Source organism: Arvicanthis niloticus, chromosome 3 (genome assembly GCF_011762505.2).
Source record: "Arvicanthis niloticus isolate mArvNil1 chromosome 3, mArvNil1.pat.X, whole genome shotgun sequence".
Lineage (NCBI taxonomy): Eukaryota > Metazoa > Chordata > Mammalia > Rodentia > Muridae > Arvicanthis > Arvicanthis niloticus.
This window is the reverse complement of record NC_047660.1, coordinates 137,917,265-137,932,564: the sequence shown is the minus strand read 5'-3', so window position 1 is coordinate 137,932,564 and position 15,300 is coordinate 137,917,265. Positions and strand designations below refer to the sequence as shown.

General features: G+C 43.8%; 1 protein-coding gene across 1 annotated transcript in view; it reads left to right on the top strand.

Moving 5' to 3' along the window:
• Positions 1-15,300, top strand: part of Acer1 (alkaline ceramidase 1) — a 30,846-nt gene extending 15,546 nt beyond the window's left edge. Inside the window, exons 2-6 of the mRNA XM_034498185.2 lie at positions 10,418-10,532; positions 10,612-10,753; positions 11,123-11,260; positions 13,995-14,132; positions 14,361-15,300. Coding sequence (XP_034354076.1) covers positions 10,418-10,532; positions 10,612-10,753; positions 11,123-11,260; positions 13,995-14,132; positions 14,361-14,529 — 702 coding nt within the window. The 3' untranslated portion in view covers positions 14,530-15,300. The remainder of the gene's footprint in view (positions 1-10,417; positions 10,533-10,611; positions 10,754-11,122; positions 11,261-13,994; positions 14,133-14,360) is intronic.

The window sequence follows — 15,300 nt, the reverse complement described above, 5'->3', positions numbered from 1 at the left end:
TCATATTGATCATGTAACAGATCAAATATCAGTATTCTTTTTTTTTTTTTTTTTTTTTTTTTTTTTTTTTTTTTGTCCTGGAACTCACTCTATAGACCAGGCTGGCCTCGAACTCAGAAATCCGCCTGCCTCCCAAGTGCTGGGATTACAGGCGTGTGCCACCACCGCCCGGCATCAGTATTCTTTAATAACCAATTATATTACTGTTTGGAATAAGAAATATTTCATTAAGTTCTTTCTTAAGATACCTTGTGACCTTGACCTATAATTTTGTATTAACACAACAACAGCTTCAAAACAGGATGTTTAAACTTCTTTTGGAAATAAAGAAATATAAATCTATATTAATAATCTTTTTTATCAAAGGCCTGTTATAAAACAGCCAACAACTAATCAATCTATATACTATATCTATTAACAATAGCTTCTTTTACTTTTTGTAAAATTACTCCTCTTTTGTCAATTAATTGTTGAGGGAAATTAGGATTTGTATCTCTCTTGAGAACATTAAACAGAGACTTAATTTTTTTGTGGAGAGCTTAAAATAAGATCTTAGCTAATTAGCATATCCTAGAAACTTTTGAAAATAATTTAAAATAAGTAAACTATCTTTTCTTATTTGAATTTTTGTGTCACCATTTATTTAGGAATATAACTGATGTCTCAGATAGTGAAAAGATACTGTCTTTGGATGTTTTCTGGAGCAGCAAGCACTGTCTAAAATGTTAGAGCTCGTTGTATGAGAGCAAAGGCTGGTATTAAAACTCCTTTAGAGGGATTAATAAGCCAATTGTGTAACAAAAGGAAGGTGTTCATCAGGGCCTTGTTTGATCCCAGATAAAACTCTTACTGAGATCTCTTTTATAATCTAGTTTTTGAATGACTCTAACTCCGAATTACCAGTTTTAATCTAGCTTTTTATTACCAAAATTATGAATTTTTAATCATTCCCAATAACTTATAAGCTAATAATGTATAACCAAAACATATAGAACATATTTATATTTTTAAAACCAGTCAAGGACAAAATAAAATAAGTGTACTTTTTATAAATTTTATCCAAACATTTTTTTTTTTACCTTTTTCAGCTGTAATTTTAAGAGAAAAGCACCCTTTCACTTATCAAACCAGGAAGAACCACTATCAATTCCTTTACTGTAGAAGCCAAAAAAGTGTTGGCCCTCTTCCAAGAGCCACTTATGAAAATGATTATTGCCAAGGTTCTCCCTTCTCCCAGTCACAGATCAGGGTAAATTATCAGCCTCTATTGTGTAAATTGAAACTGTTATTTCCAAGCAAGTTTCAAACTAAATCAAGCAAGCAGTTTTAACCAGTTTTTCTTTTGAATATGAAACATAGAACAACAATAAAATCTTTATCTTGTTTCTCAAAGACTACTGAAAAAAGCAGTCTTTTAAATCAACCACTGTAATAGGCCATGCCTTAGGTAATAAAGAAGTTAAAGGTATTCCAGGCTGTAAAGAGCCCTTAGGCTCAAAGACTTTATTGATTACTCTCAGATCTATAAGCATCTTACATTTACCAGATTTCTTTTTAATGACAAACACAGGAGAATTCCCAGGGCTAGTGGAATCTTCTATATGTTTAGCCTCTAGTTGCTCTTGGATCAGCTGTTCTAATGCCCATAATTATTCTTTATTTAAGGCCATTTTTCTACCCAAATAGGTTTGTCAGTTAACTGTTTTGGTAATAGGGTACTTGGTACTCTATCAGCAGTGACTTCCCTTTCTAAATTTGGAGAGCCAGCTTCTGCTATGCCCTGCCTATGGACAGCCGTGACAGTCTGTAACTGTCTTTGATAACATTTTAAAATTTCTTTATTAGGAGCATCTCTTTTACAGCCTGTATCTAAAGTTGGAGCAATGCTATTCTGTGCTTCCCGTTGCTGCAGTAGATCTCTTCTCCATCAATTTATGGATATGTCTGTCACATACACCTTTAATTTTCCTACCTGACCTTCTGATCCTATACTTTAATCTATTTTAGACTTTGACCTGAGACAATGTCCCAACTCCTAGAAGCTGTGTAGATAGTGGCCAAACTGTATTCCAGGAATCATGTGGAATTATTGTTACATCTGCTCCTATATCCATTAAGTCTTCAATCTCAATTCCATCTAATAGTAATTCCATTTTTAGTCTCTTATCATTTATAACAGTTTTCCAAAATATCTCTTTTTGGTATCTTTAGAATCTCTTGTTCTATATCCAGAAGAGCTGTTCTATCCCTGTTAAGTGGTTTATTTAAGTTTTAAGCAGCTCTGTTTGTCCTGTCAGGCTTTAGTTTTTCTAGTTGTTTTCCAGAACAGTTTTTCCTTGGTTAACAGGAATCAAACAGCTTGTGTCGTTTTTTTGTCAGGCCTTGAGCAAGTTTCCCTTAGGCAGTTTTCTGACGCTAAGGAATTGATTCAAATATCTTTGGATGACCTATATTCATAAACCCTGTGTCTGTTCCTTTCACATCTTCCACACATCACAGGAATCTTTCCCCATGAATTATGATTAAAGAAGAATGTATCCTTAGGAAATGTTTGACTAAGGTCCTTTAGGGAATGACCTGATTTTTCACAGCCACAGCAATGGGCATTTTGAATTTTTATGTCTTTTGTAATTGTTTGTCCAACCACAACTGAATTGTGAGCATTAGATCCAACATCTGCAGCAGTTTCAGTACATTCACAAATAGGTGCAGATCTGGCCTAATGGCCTGTTTGCATTTAGCATCGATATTCTTAAAAGCTAAATATTCAATTAAAATTCTCTAGTATTTGGATCTGTTATTGCTTTATTCAGGGCTGTAGTCAATCTTCGCAAAAAGTCAGTGAAAGAGTCATTTGAACCCCGGTAATAGGGTACTTGGAACTCTGTTCAGCAGTGACTTTCTCTTCTAAATTTGGAGATATTGAACTTGAACATATTTGTAAATGATTCAGCTTGTCCCTGTTGACCAACCTTGTCCCAAGCATTTAATGCTATTGTATGACATTGTTCTAAGATGGTATCATCAAGTGTAACCTGTACTCTTAATTCAGAATATGGACCTTCACCTAGTGCTGATCCTTGACAATATAAATGCCTCTTGTCCTCTTTCATTGCTCCATAACTGAAGCCTCATCTTCCCACCATGTTAGCCATTGTAGCTGAGGGCCAGGCTCTAAGATGGCTGCCGTCAAATCTCTCCAATCTTTTAAAATTATATGATTTTGTGTGGCCTAGTTATTATCTGTTTTACATATGATGAATGTAAATCATAGGTAGTTTCTGTTTCTTTAAATCTCTTTAAGTCTAATGTCCTTATGGGTCACCATTCAAATTCTTGGTAACCTTGTAGATTTCCCTCATCTGTGTCGTCTAAGTCCCATTATTATGGCTGGAAAAATCATTTTAGGTTTTTTAATAGATCTGAACTGCTAGTTTGCAGTCTTGTCACAAGGTGGCACTGTAGATTTTAGATTGGATTTACCTGAAAATTATGATTCAAAGGATTGTCTAATTTTTGTTATATTGTTTGTAAGTTAGCATGAATCTTTCGGCTCTTTCCTTATCTAATTATGTTTTAAAATCTGATATTTCTTAAAGAGGATATATAAAATTGTAATCATTACTGAAAGCATATTTATTTCTATGCTGAAATCAAAACAAAATTATATGGAGTCCAAGTGTTCTCTCTCATTGTTTTCCATTTTTCAACTCAGAAAATATTTTCTTTTCAATCTCTCTCTCCTTCATTTGGAAGCTTCATTTTATTATTTTCAAACTCATTATTTCTTTCTATTTTTTTATATGCAGTTTTTTTCCCCTCTTTTACTGTTTTAAAACTTAATACCTGCGGGGCAGTGGTGGCCCACGCCTTTAATCCCAGCACTTGGGAGGCAGAGGCAGGAGGATTTCTGAGTTCGAGGCCAGCCTGGTCTACCAAGTGAGTTCCAGGACAGTCAAGGCTATACAGAGAAACCCTGTCTCAAAAAACCAAAAATAAAAAAAAAAAATAAAAATAAAAATAAATAAATAAATAAATAAAACTTAATACCTTACCAATTCATCAGTTTGGGGCTTCTTAGTCACACTGCAACTCTGGGAGAATGTTCCTTCTACCCTTTTGCCCTCCTCTGGGTCTGCAGGCTCCTTCTGCTGCTCAGCTAGTGGTGGTGGCAGCTGGCTCTGCTCCTCCGGTCAGTCCAGTCCTCCCCTGTCCCACACTACTCTGCTAGCCAATGTGCAAAGCTTCTCTGCCCACCAAGCCACTGCAGGGCCACAGGCTTTTCCATGGGTATCTATTGGCAGCCGCACCAACAGCTCCAGGAAGGTGGTGCCATCAGCTGTACCAGGCACCAGGATGTGGCAGTCTTGAACTGGGCTATGATCTCCAGAAGTGTTTCCCATGGGCAGAAGCCTGCAGGTAGAGGGGACTAGCTGGGCCACAGCGAGGCATGCACACTGCTGGCCGGTTTGGCTCTCCATAGTTCCCCATAGACAGCTGGGTGTTGCATGGTCACCCATGTGCCTGTGAAGAGCACTGAAGCTTTGATTCTAGCTCCCCACCCAGCAGGCAGCTGGCCTTGTTTCTCAGCAGGGGCTCTGCACTCCCTCTCCTCTCCCTGTTTCCTGTTTTTTCCACTCTCTGGCTTCCTAGGTTGCTAAGAAACCTGCCTTTCCAGGCTTTGTGCTTGACTTGGCCTAAAGTCTAATTTGTCTAAGTTTGGATTTCTAGCCCACCTTGGTGTCAAATATTGCTGGACTGTCTTGACCCACCAGCTTCCAGTAATGACACAGACTTGTATTTATTTATGAGTGCTTAGGCCTGTTAGCTTAGACTTTGTTCCCCACTAGCTCATATAATTTAATTAAACCATTTATTCTAACCTAAGTTCTGCCACGTGGCCTGTTATATCTCCATCAGTCCTAGAACCTGTTCTTTCCGCCACATATGTCGAATCCTCCATGCCTGATTCTTTCCTGAATGCCAGGCCTTTCCCCTCCTACCCTGTTATAGGCTATCAGCTCTAAACCGACGAGAAGGCAGGGGAGATGTTTACAAAATATGATGCAGGTACTGAGCAGTTAGAATGACAGCACCAAAGTCCGGATAGTACTCTGCTATCTACATAAATTGACATTTGAATAAGATAAATACAACCTTTGCACAGTGCCCAAGAATATTGTCCCAACAGCACCTTAGGCTGGCACACCCCGTCTCCACCTCTCATGTCTCCACCAGAGACCAGATTCCAGCAGTGCTGGAACTGCTGCATAGAGGCTTACATGAGTTCTGGGGTATTGAACTCAGGTACACATGCATGGCGCTTTACTCACTAAGCTGTCTCTGGAGCCCCCCAATGCAGCCCTTCAGATGTGTCTCCAGTCTCGGCCTCTGCAGTAGCTGGGAACACAGGCCATTTCCACAGGCACAGGAGGTGTTCTTAACCTGACAGAAACTGTAGCCACTGACCCTAGTAAGTTCTGGGCATTTGGGTGAGCAATGCTAGGGAGGTGGCTGTGCCTAGTTCACAGGTCAGATACTGATGCTGGGAATCAAGTGTCATTCCAGAGCCTCATGGTGGCGAACAAGGTGGCAAGGATTAACGTCCATGCCACTTTGATCCCCAAGCATGAGGACCAGAAGAACCCCTGAGTAACTGTGTATCTGTGACATGACCACAACCCTGTCTAGGACCATAATGCCTCACACCCAAGGAAGTGACAAAGCCTTCTGCCATGAGGCTCAGGGAACTGGCAGAGCTGGTCTGGTATGGATGATGACAGTGTATGCAAAAATTAGCAACTGTAGTGTCTTAGTTAGGGTTACCATGGCCAAGGTCACTCTTATAAAGGACAACATTTAATTGGAGCTGGCTTACAGGTACAGAGGTTCAGTCCATTATCATCAAGGCAGGAAACATGGTAATGTCCAGGCAGACATGGTACAGGAGGAGCTGAGAATTCTACATCTTGATCTAAAGGCAGCCAGAAAATGTCTGCTGGGCAGTGGTGGCGCACGCCTTTAATCCCAGCACTTGGGAGGCAGAGGCAGGCGGATTTCTGAGTTCAAGGACAGCCTGGTCTACAGAGTGAGTTCCAGGACAGCCAGAGCTACACAGAGAAACTCTGTCTCGAATAACCAAAAAAAAAAAAAAAGAAAAGAAAAGAAAAGAAAGAAGGAAGGAAGGAAGGAAGGAAAGAAAGAAAGAAAGAAAGAAAGAAAGAAAGAAAGAAAGAAAGAAAGAAAGAGAAAGAAAGAAAGAAACCTTCCAGGCAGCTAGAAGGACAGTCTCAAAGCCCACTCCAAAGTGACACATTTCCTCCAACAAGGCCACACCTAATAGTGCCACTCCCTATAGGCCAAGCATATTGGAATCACAACACAGAGCTTTCTCCTCTGAGGTCTCCACAGCCTGAGACCACTCCCTTACAGAGACCTCCATGGGGATCTGCTAAACTACCTTGCTCAAACCTTCCTCCTCCATTTCAATGAATAAGATAAATGCTCTGGTAGTGGTGGTGCACGCCTTTAATCCCAGCACTTGGGAGGCAGAGGCAGGTGGATTTCTGAGTTCGAGGTCAGCCTGTCTACAGAGTGAGTTCCAGGACAGCCAGGGATACACAGAGAAACCCTGTCTCAAAAAACCAAAAAAAAAAAAAAAAAAAAAAGATAAGCGCTCTGAATATATTGGTGGCATTTGTTGGTACAACTCCAGCAGAGAGCATGGACCCCCTGATCCCAGCCTTTGTGTCTGTTTGTCTGTCTTTTCTTCATTCCCTCATGGTTCCAGGGAAGTTTCCAGGACCAAGTAATGCAGGATTGGTTCTCCTACCCATTAATCATGACTTAATAAAATACCCACAGCTGCTGGGATGGCTCAGGAGATAAGTGTGCTGTTCAAGCATTTGGGCCTAGGTTCAAATCTCCAGTGGCTGCACAAAAAGATGGGCATTTTTAGCATGCACAGAACCCCAGCGTTGGGAGAGTAGAGATGGTGGATCCTGAGAGCTTACAGGCCAGGAGCCAGGCAGGAATGGACAAGGCCAGGGAGAGACCCTGGCTCACCAGGAGGAGAAGGAGAGCAATGGGGGAAGGCATGGGGCACATACCCCTGAGGTGGTCTGGAAGTGGATAGTTTTAGTTTTTCTAGGTATATTTAATTTATTTTATGTGTATGAGTATTTTGCCCGAATGTATGTTATGTGCTCCATGTGCATGGCCTGCAGAGGCCGGAAGAGGGAGTCTGATCCTCTGGAACTGGAGTTAAAGGTGGTCATGAATGGCCCATGTGAACACTGGTCAAATCTCTGCAGGAAGCTCTTAACTGATGATCCATCTCTCTCCAGTTCTAGTTGCGTCTAGAACTGAAGGTTCCTTTTTTTTTTTTTTTTTTTTTTTAAAGATTTTATTTATTTATTTTATGTATGTGAGCACACTGTAGCTGTCTTCAGACACACACTAGAAGAGGGCATCGAATCCCATTATAGATGGTTGTGAGTCACCATGTGGTTGCTGGGAATTGAACTCAGGACCTCTGGAAGAGCAGTCAGTGCTCTTCACCACTGAGCCATCCCTCCAGCCCCCTGAAGGTTCTTTCTGACCAAAAAACACCATCAAATTGTTTGGTTCAGCAAGGTCTGGTGGTACCCTTGTCATCCTGGCACTTATGGGAGGGACATAGAAGGATCATGACTTTAAGGTCATTCTGGGCTGTCTCACAACACTAAGGAAATTTTTAAAAAAACTGCTTGGGGCTGGAGGGATGGCTCAGAGGTTAAGAGCACTGACTGCTCTTCCAAGAGGTCCTGAGTTCAATTCCCAGCAACCACATGGTGGCTCACAACCATCTGTAATGGGATCTGATACCCTCTTCTGTGTGTCCAAAGATAGCTACAGTGTATTCATATGCATAAAATAAATAAATCTTTTTTTAAAACCGCTTAATTCCTTCCGTATTCATCTATCTACAGGTTTACACTCACTCACATGCACCACAGCATGAAGTATGGAGGACCGCTTTCATGCGTCCTCCATACTTAATTCCTTCCGTATTCATCTATTTACAGGTTTACACCCACTCACATGCACCACAGCATGAAGTATGGAGGACCGCTTTCATGCGTCAATTTTCGTCTTCTACCATCTGAGGTCCCAGGAGGTGAACTTAGGTCGCCAGGCTTTGTGGCAAGCACCTTCAACTGCTGAGCCGTCTTGCCAGCCCCTGTTTCTACTTTCTGCTGTCATTCCTATTCATATGGTGGTGCACATCTGTAACATCTGCACTCAGGAAGCTGAGTTGGAAGGCTTGCCTTCTCAAGACCACATTGAGCTACAAAGTGAGACCCTGTCTCATAAAGAAAGGAAGTAAAGCGAGAGGAACGGGGAGGGAAGGGGAGTGGAAACCTTTAGAAACACGGCCTGGACGCTATGGTTATGCCTGTGTCTCATTGGCTAGAGCCTAGTCACGTGGTTGTATATAGCTGCAAGGAAGCCTGACAAGTATTTTTGCTATAATAGAAGACTAAGGTGCTGTCTGCGTCTAGGATTTACCTCCTACACGACTGACTGACTCACAGCATGGTTTAGCTGAGGGTGAAGAAGTAAGCATGTAATCAGAAACTTGTGTAGTCACCTGTCGTGTGGTTGTGACAAAATACTTTACTAAGCAGTTTAAGAAAGAGTTTATTCTGGCTCACAGTCAGAGGCATTGTGGTGGGGAACACATGGTGGGAGGCACATCAGAGGCGGACCTGTGAAGAATCAGTTCTCCTTTCACCATGCAGGTTCTGGGGATCTAATCCATGTCATCAGACTTGGCAGCAAGCATCTTCAACCCGCTGAGCCCTTTTACAGGCCCTTTGAGGAGGTCCCTTTTATACAATGGTGCAATTTTAGTTTAGAACAGGTGGAATTCCCCCATAGTCTTTAAATATTCTTTAGGCAATCTGCTAAGGCCACATGAGTGTTGTGTGCATAGGTACTGCCATGTTTTCCTTGCCTCTCTGTTGGAGACAAGGTCTTACACTATAGCCCAGGATGGCTTGGAACTCCCGACAATCCTGTTTCAGCCTCCAGATCTATAGTACTGGAGATTGGAATTACATGACTGAAGATTATGTGTAGCACCATACTGAATGCTTCCTGGTGTGTATGTGTGTTTTGTTTTTGTTTTTTTTCAAAACAGGGTTTTTCTGTGTAGCCCTGGCTGTCTTGGAACTTGCTTTGTAGACCAGGCTGGCCTCGAACTCACAGAGATACGCTTCTACCTCCCAAGAGCTGGAGTTAAAGGTGTGCGCCACTACCCCCAGCATATTTTGGTTTTTGAAAAGGGGTCTCTGTAGTTTAGGCTAGCCTCAAATTCAGAGATTCATCTGTCTCTGCCTCCTAAGTGCTGACATTAGAGATATACCTCACTATGTCTGTCCTGAATACTGCTTTTAAAGATTTGTTTGTTTTGAGTACATTGCCGCCATCTTCAGACACACCAGAAGAGGGCATCAGATCCCATTACAGATGGTTGTGAGCCACAATGTGGTTGCTGGGAATTGAACTCAGGACCTCTGGAAGAACAGCCAGTCCTCTTAACCGATGAGCCATCTCTTCAGCCCTGTCCTGAATATTTTTAGTCCACAATTACAAAGCCCACAAAATTCAGAATTTTCCTCTAAGAAGAAAATGAGGGAGAACATGTGGAAAAGATTAAGTGCCATCCATACTTCCCTCGTGGAGTAAACAAAAGAACCGATAGAATAACAGGGGGATGCAGGGTCTGCTGAGGATTTAGGGATGGCCTGTAGATGGCCAGGGTCAGCGGGGGAGAGCAGGGATGGGCTTGGAGATAGAACCCCTGCCTAGAATCCCCCAATGAGGGGTTGGAGTGTGGTCAGGAATGGAGCTTCTGCCCAGACTCCCCCAAATGGGTGTTTGAGGTTGTGGTTAAGGGTGGAGCTTTTTCCTAGCAGCCTGTCCAAGGTCCAGGATTTTATTAGTAATAATAACGACTGTGTGTGTGTGTGTGTGTGTGTGTGTTACTATGTAGCCCTGGCGCCTGGGATTCTCAATGTAGACAAGACTGGTTGAATTCTAGAGATTAACCTACTTTTGCCTACTGAAATGAATAACATTTTTAAAAATAAAGGGAGAGCTCTTTAATTTCAACACTTAAGAGCCAGAGGCAGGTGGATCTCTGGGACTTAGAGGCCAGCTAGGTCTACACATCGAGTTCCAAGACAGCTAGACTCTTATAGTGAGATCTTGTCTCAAAACAAACAAAACAAACAAAACAAACAAAATGGTGGACAAATCTTGGTTCATTCCTGGACAGCCCATGCCATGGAGCACTTAGGAACAAGCCTTAGGTGGACAGGAGCGGCCATCAGTTTTGGTCTTACCAGCCCTGTTCTTGCTTCTCCTGCAGTTCAGCAATGTGTTCTTCCTCATCTTTGGACCTCTCATGATGTTCCTCATGCGCCCTTACGCCCAGCAGCGTTCCCGAGGTATTTATGGAGTGTCAGCCCTCTTCATGGTCATAGGTAGGTGTGAGTGTGTGAGGCTGGGGAGTGTTCTGGAAATGGTCCCTCCTCTTGATGGCCTCTACTTGCCTTCCTACAGGTCTCTTCTCCATGTATTTCCACATGACACTCAGCTTTGTGGGGCAGCTGCTGGATGAGATCTCCATCCTGTGGTTGCTGGCTAGTGCATACTGCGTGTGGCTGCCCCGTTGCTACTTCCCCAAGTTCGTCAAGGGAAGCAGGTAGAGCAGGCCCACCAGGGAACTGAAAGGAACACAAAGAACTCTCATAATTTTTACCCAGATACCTGTTCCCCATCTTCTGAACCCCCCCATGATTCTCTGAACCCCTCGTTTGACTTTACCAGGCCTCTTGAGTCCCTTGACCCCTCTTTATCTTCCTACCCCACCTCAGGCTCCTGAATCCCGGCCTGGTACACCTGGATTCTCTTAAATCCTGTCCTTTCTGAGCAGACCCGAGGAAACCCAGAGGCTCCTTCTAATCCCAGATGTACTCTCCAGGGTTCTTGGTTTGTCGAATCTATTTTGGCTGCCCGAGGTGACCTTGCTTCAGCACCTCTGGGACACTCTCCCACCCTATCTCACCCTCAGGTTCTACTTCAGCTGTCTGGTAATCATGACCACTATTATCAGCACCTTCTTGACGTTCCTGAAGCCTACAATCAATGCATACGCCCTCAACAGCGTTGCCATACACATCTTCTACATTGTGCGGAAAGAGTACAAGAAGTGAGTGCTAGGCCGGGCGGTGGTGGCGCACGCCTTTAATCCCAGCACTTGGGAGGCAGAGGCAGGCGGATTTCTGAGTTCAAGGCCAGCCTGGTCCAAGATAGCCAGGGCTACACAGAGAAACCCTGTCTCGAAAAACCAAAAAAAAAAAAAAAAGAAAGAAAGAAAGAAAAGAAAAGTGAGTGCTAGGTGATAGAGGCGTGGTCAGGGGTGGAGCCCCGCCTACAATCCCCGAGTGAGGGGTTGGGGCTTGGTCAGGGTGGAGCCCCGCCTACAATCTCCCACTGGGCTGGGTGTTTCATGAGTAAAGCCCCTGCTCTAATATGTGGGTTCTAGTCCCAACATCACACAAAACAATTGTTAATGCTTTTTAGGAAGCAAGTGCTTCCTAAGCAAGTGCAGTTTCTTAAGAGTTTCCTTCTGTTCCCTTTGAGCTATGTACTTTTCAGCGGCTTTGTGCTTTTAGAGTTTCTAACTCCAGTCTCCTGGAAGGGGCACCCATTCCCCATGTTGACCTGTGAACAGGAAGGACAAGGCTTTTTTTTTTTTTTTTCTGAGCAGTCTGTCAGCCTGCAAACATTGTCTTAAAACATATACTGTAATGACGGTGATGGCATCCGCCTTTAATCCCATTTCTTGGGAGGCAGAGGCAGGCAGATCTCTATGAAGTTTGAGGCTAGCCTGGTCTACAGAGTGAGTTCCAGGACTGCCTGGGCTACACAGAGAAACCCTGTCTCGAAAAACCAAACACGCATGTATTTTATATTCATTTATTTTTATTTATGTGCATCACAGCATCTGTATACCACAGTGTGGGTCCCACCCATCCAACTGGGGTTGTCAGGTTAGCCACAAGCGCCTTCACCTACTCAGCTATTGTGCAGCCCAGAGCTTGTCCTTTTCGTACAATAAGTAACTGTGTACTTGTGATTACGCTATGTATCATAGGTTGAGCTAACTGAAATCCACAGGTCAAGCTATACAAAACTTGTAAGTGAAACTGACTAGAAAGCATAGCTCTCACAAACTGTACACTATCAACCAATCCAACCAGAAACCAAAGGTCAAGCCAATGAAACCATAAGAAACTGGAAACCGGAAACCATTAACAAAACCAACTAGAAACTACAAAGACACCTGGAAATCGTAGGTCCAGCAAGCCAGAAACCATCCGTTAAAGTGACTAGGAGCCAGAAGTCAAGCCAGTCAGAAGCACTGGTCATGTTAACCAGAAGTTGTAGGGCAGTACAAATGAAAATCATTAGTGAAGCCAACCGGAAGCCATTGTCCAAGCGACAGTGTCATCAAGCCAATTGGAAGCCACTAGTCAAAGAGAATCTAGTGAATGGCTTCATCATGAGGTGAGCAGACAGAACCTGTATGTCCATTGATACAGGACAGGTTTCTCATCCATCTCTAGAACATTCTTCTCCTGGGGACCTGGATTTGATTCTGCTGACCAGGAACCTACATTATGATCTTGAGTTGTTTCAAGACATGCCTATCAGAAAATGCACTGCCCTATAACACTCCCACGTGCACACACACACACACACACACACACACACACACACACACACAGCCTATTCCCCATTTCCCCAACACCTTATTGAATCTTAATTATTAGCACATAGTAAGCACCATTGTTAGCTTTCTGCACTGTAACATAGCTGAGACAGCACAAATAGTTAACCAGTCCCACATGACCTCACAGGACATAGACCTGTATAGTACTAGGTATTTGTGAGGCTGAACAAGAGGATTAGTTTAGCCTAGGAGTTGAAGCAAGCTTGGAACATATAGGCAGGTGTGTGTGTGTGTGTGTGTGTGTGTGTGTGTGAGAGAGAGAGAGAGAGAGAGAGAGAGAGAGAGAGAGAGAGAGAATCACATAAATACCCACCAGAAAGAAACCATGACAAAGAGAGACAGAGAATGAAAAAGAGACAAAGACAGCAGGAATTATTCTAGTTTTTTTTTCTTCCTATTTTTTTTTCTTTTTTCAAACAGGGATTTGCTGTGTAGCTCAGGTTGGCCTCTAAAATCTCAGTGATCCCCTCCCTCTTCCTCCCTGGTTCTGAGACAACAAATGTGCCTCTTCGCACCTGGCTAATTGTTGTCTGCCTGTTGTTTTGGCTCATGGTTTTAGAGGTTTGTGTAATGGTTGCTTGACTCTATTGACTTGGGTTGGTGGGACTGGGGTTTCCATAATCCTCTTCAAGAACACATTTTAATCACATTTTAAGTGAATGAAAGACCTCTTCTAGGTCCCAACACTGAAAAGTTCTATCACCTCCCTACAGAGTGGAGGCAAAGGCAGATGTTTTAACACAGAACCATTGGGAGAGACCCCAGAGCCAACTTACAGCAAACACCAGCTCCCTTAAAAAAACCACGTGTCCCTCTCCCAACCTATGAGACACATCTCCTGGATAGATGAATTTCCCATCAGCCACTTAGAACACTGCCTTCTGTGTTAGTGTAGATACATCCATCAATCATCTCCACCCATCCATCCACCTACCTATCATCAACCCACAACCCACCAATCCATCCACACACACACCCCTTCCCATCATCTATCCACCCACTTACAAACCCACCCATCCATGTTCCCCCTCAGCCCCCATCCATCTACCCACCCACCATCCAACCATCCATCCACCTGCCCATCTGTCTGTCTGTCCGTCCATCTGCCCATCCCCCCTCCCAACCCAGGCCCTCTCTTTGTCCCCAGGATTAGGGATGAAGATCTTCGGCATATGATTGCGATTTCTGTGATCTTGTGGGCCGCTGCCCTGACCAGCTGGATCAGTGACCGTGTACTTTGCAGTTTCTGGCAGCGGATTCACTTCTCCTATCTGCATAGCATTTGGTAAAATACCCCTCTTGGATCCCAAGACCCCCAAGTCAGAGTTCAGATGCTAGAGTTGTAGAGGAGTGTCTGGGGTGCAAGAGTGGAAGAGGGACAAGATCCAGACACTGGAATGTAGAGGTGGTGGGGAGAGGCTATAAGGCTGCCTGGACCTAAAGATACAAGAAGACTGGGTAGGACTGGGGCATCTCTTGATTTCTTACTCCTCCACCCTCTTCTTAACCACAGGCATGTCCTCATAAGCATCACTTTCCCTTATGGTATCGTGTCCATGGCCCTGGTGGATGCCAAGTATGAGATGCCAGATAAAACCCTCAAAGTCCACTACTGGCCCCGGGACAGCTGGCTCATCGGGCTACCCTATGTGGAGATCCAGGAGAATGACAAGAACTGCTGAGCTCTGCTGTAGTCTCTGCTCTCCGACCAGCCACCCAGCCTCCTGTGTTCTGGGGACACAGGGCAGGATCAGGCTTTCAGCGGGCACACTTACAGGCCTGATACCCATGCTCCTTGTCCTGCTCTGTTGGCACAGAATGGACTTACTTGTAGCTCAGGGTACTACTTTGGTGACAGTACCCTGGGCAGGGGCTGTCTGGTGTGTGGAATGACTGTCATGTGTCCTACTTCTGCCTATGAGACCACAGCTTCTCCATGGCCACTGATGTGGTGGGTGGATGGGTGTGTGGCTGATACACCACCTGCTTGAAGCATAATGCTTGCACATCTGGGACAGTCTATGAGTGCTATAGACCCAACTGGGTCATGACAGTATTCTGGGAAAGTGGGGAGTAGCCAGAGAACATTCTAGGCCCTACCACATACAGATAGGTATGTGTATAGAGACCTCTTTGAAACACCATATGTACTCAGGACATGGTGTTAAATATGAGAGCCACAAGTGAGGAAAACAGGGTGACCTGGGTGACATCTTGGGACTGGGTGTGTTAGAGGAGAGCATGGTGGCCATTCTAGTCACTTAGAGGGAAGGGTAGTGGGAAAGGGGTTTCCATGATGGCTAAGGACACCAAGTTAGACATGCCAAAGCTTGACTTTCTGCTCCACAGTATTCAACTTGCATAGTCCTGAGGGGTGTAATGTTTTAAATGCTGTCTGTAAATAAAGTTTCATTCCCTTCTGGGATTTCTGTTGATTAAAATTAGCTCATGTG